General features: G+C 36.6%; 1 protein-coding gene across 1 annotated transcript; it reads left to right on the top strand.

The window, feature by feature from the left end:
• Nucleotides 1–370: 370 nt before the first annotated feature.
• LOC128735891 (cytochrome c oxidase subunit 5A, mitochondrial-like) lies at nt 371–823 on the top strand. Its single transcript, XM_053830372.1, has one exon. The coding sequence runs from the start codon at nt 371–373 to the stop codon at nt 821–823; it is 453 nt and encodes a 150-aa protein (XP_053686347.1).
• Nucleotides 824–3,599: the final 2,776 nt, after the last annotated feature.

Here is a 3,599-nt window from a genome sequence, read left to right as displayed (position 1 = left end):
AATTTGAAATTATGGTGAAATGTGCAGGTTTTTACGAAAAATAATCACTGGCGGGTGTTGAAAATGACTAGTTCTATGAAAATGAAGTGAGTTTTTTAACATTACTCTTGCATTTTGGATTTTGAAAAGCTTTTGGCTCCGCTTTTGACGTTTATTTGGCTCCCGATTTTCTATCCGCCGAACTATATATATAGTAACTATACTTGGTAGTCCCGAATTTTGTAAAAAAAATCTGGCAACTTCTAACAGCGTGGAATTTATTTCCCTTTGATGTGCGAGCGGGTAAGTAATCATTTTGAAGTATAATTTTTCGATAATTAATTTCAATAATATTGTATGTCTTTTGGTGTTTTATAGCTATTAACAAAATATGATTCGTTCAGCAGCAACTCGGCTAATTGTTTCGCTTCGTTCATTTGGAGGTTTGAATGGTCCATTAACCGCTGGAGCTGTACGTTTTTCACACAGCAGTGAAACTGCTGAAGATTTTGATGCTCGCTATGAAGCATATTTCAATCGGCCAAATATCGATCATTGGGAAGCGAGGAAAGCAATGAATGATTTGCTCGGTATGGATTTGATTCCTGAACCAAAAATTATTGTTGCTGGTTTGAAGGCCTGTCGTCGTTTAAATGATTACGCACTTGCTGTTCGGTTTTTGGAAGGTTGCAAAGATAAGTGTGGGGATAAAGTGAACGAAATCTATCCATACTTGCTGCAAGAGATTCGCCCAACATTAACGGAACTTGGCATAGAAACTCCGGAAGAGTTGGGTTACGATCAACCTGAGCTCGCTCTAAAGAGTGTCTACGACATTCATTAAATTACTTGCATAATTAAGCAAACCACACAGATTTACGCATCAAAACTATTCTTGGTACTTGAAGAGAAAGTAAATTCTATGTTGTGAAAAACAATTGTTACGTAATAAGTGGTATGCAAATAATAGAAAATATATCGTAAAATGACGTAATCGACTTATGAAGAGACGTATTTTATTGAAAATCCTTCACTCGAAGTAATTTTCACGTCGAATTTATTGGAAAAGTTACGTGAATATTTTGCATCAAACTTTTCTAGTACTATTTACGTGAATTCAAGATATTGCGGCGGTTATGAAAAATCCACCTGCAGCGGCGGCGATAACGCACTCAGGAGATAAACGCAATATTAAAATTTAGGTTTTATGGTTTGCAGTTCTATAAAATAATAGTTTTGTAGCATAGTCTTGATGAAAAACAATTGATTTAGTAAATTTTCATGTATTAAATTAAAGAAATCTGCTCTGCGGTGATCTTTTGATGGTTTGGCTCAACAGTCAAGATAACCGCGATGTGAGGATTTTTCTTTCAATCTGCAATAGTTCGCACGCATACGAAGTATACCACCACGCACACATATAAAGATTTTTTGACATAGACCAAATCATCATACCATCAATTGACAGATACTGGCGCCCCTGTTTACATTTTGGAAAACTCCTTTCCGTTCATAGATCATTACACGGGAGCTCCTAACCGCACTTTTTTGACAGCACTTGGTGGTTTGTTTACGTGGTGTTAAATTTTGAATTGAGTTTTCTATCTTTGTCCGGCAGATAATGATAGAAATTTATAGTTTTTATTGAAGAGAAAGTGCCTTACATGCATTTTACATAAATTGATGCAGTAATCCTTCACAAAATTTCAAATCGAAACTGCTGGATGTGACAAAAACATGTAAACAAACCACCAAGTGGTGTCATTTGACGGCAAAATGACGTCATCGCAAAATGATCTATAGCGAATGTATAGCTTGTTTTTTAACATTTTACACTACGGGGTGAAGTGGCTGTCAAATTCATACAATTTCGATGTCTCACGCATAGGTACCAAACTGTTAATTTTGACAAGAACCAAAAATTTTGCTGGGAATTCCCCTTTACCAAGGACCATTTGAAAGTTGCTCTCTTCACTCCTACATGAGAAAGAGATGGCAACACACCATGCCCTTGGATTTTACAGCAACCCATCGACATCTCTATATCGAACTGCAGTAAACGTCAGTGACAGCATGTCCGGGGCTCAAAATTTGACAGCGGGCCCAAATCAGACTGCTGGCAGTTGAGTGAAACGCAGTGCTGACATGCTATCTCATTTTCGCACACACGAGATGTTGGCAGCGAAAACATGGTTGTCTGCCGATGGGGTGTTTTACAGGCATAATAAACCAAATCAAGGTGACGTCATCTGGCAGATACTGGCGCCCTTGTTTACAAACAGACCGCAGAGTCCAAAAAAGTTTCAGCTGTTAAACGGCAAGTTTGTTGTTTAAACAGCATTAGGACTAAATTTAAAAAGCTATTATGCCTGTAACATGTTGCAACACACGCTACATTCGCTATAAACGAAAAGGAAAATTTTCCAAAATGTAAACAAGGGCGCCAGTATCTGTCAATTGACGGTATGATGATTTGGTCTATAGATCATTACACGGGAGCTCCTAACCGCACTTTTTTGACAGCACTTGGTGGTTTGTTTACGTGGTGTTAAATTTTGAATTGAGTTTTCTATCTTTGTCCGGCAGATAATGATAGAAATTTATAGTTTTTATTGAAGAGAAAGTGCCTTACATGTATTTTACATAAATTGATGCAGTAATCCTTCACAAAATTTCAAATCGAAACTGCTGGATGTGACAAAAACATGTAAACAAACCACCAAGTGGTGTCATTTGACGGCAAAATGACGTCATCGCAAAATGATCTATAGACCAAACCATCATACCGTCATTTGACAGATACTGGCGCCCTTGTTTACATTTTGGAAAACTTTCCTTTCCGTTCATAGCGAATGTAGCGTGTTTTTTAACATTTTACAGGCATAATGACTTTTAAATTTAGTCCTAATGCTGTTTAAACTCGGTTTAAACAACAAACTTGCCGTTTAAACAGCTGGAATTTTTTTGGACTCTGCGATCTGTTTGTAAACAAGGGTGCCAATATCTGCCAGATGACGTCACCTTGATTTGGTCTATGGCTTTTAAATTTAGTCCTAATGTAGAGTGACTATGGCTGTGAACAAGGGGTTTCCAACAGCAATGATTACTACGCACATTTGAAAAAAGTTACTTTTGATTACTGATTGCCTCTGATTACCAGTAATCAAACTCTTGTGATTACTATAAATTAATCATGATTACCAATGATTACTTAAGATTATCATTGATTACTCTACTGATTACCATTGATTACCTAATTAATTCGAAAACGATTACAAAAGTAATCTCTGATTACTACGCACTTATACGCCTTACTGGAAACCCCTTGGCTGTGAACCATTTCGCGAAATTTTTAACTTTTTGGTTAAAATTTGACAGTTTGATGGTTATTTCTACAGACGGTATAGATAATCTACAGACGCGCAAAGAGAAAAATTACCAATTCGGCAACACTTTTTTTTGTTTATTTTATTTAAACAGTTTTGGCAACCAGTCAGAATTGGATCAATCTCCCTATAATCAGCAGTAAGTTGCGTGAATCGTGAGGTATGTTCCATGGAATTACGACGCATATTTTGCAAATTGAACAAGCCAATTGAATTTTTCAAAGCATTATATAT

The sequence above is a fragment of the Sabethes cyaneus genome, chromosome 2 (assembly GCF_943734655.1).
Source record: "Sabethes cyaneus chromosome 2, idSabCyanKW18_F2, whole genome shotgun sequence".
NCBI lineage: Eukaryota > Metazoa > Arthropoda > Insecta > Diptera > Culicidae > Sabethes > Sabethes cyaneus.
This window is presented reverse-complemented; position numbering and strand designations above follow the sequence as displayed.

Coding starts and splice junctions, on each gene's coding strand:
- LOC128735891 (XM_053830372.1), top strand. CDS start 371: ATGATTCGTTCAGCAGCAACTCGGCTAATTGTTTCGCTTCGTTCATTT.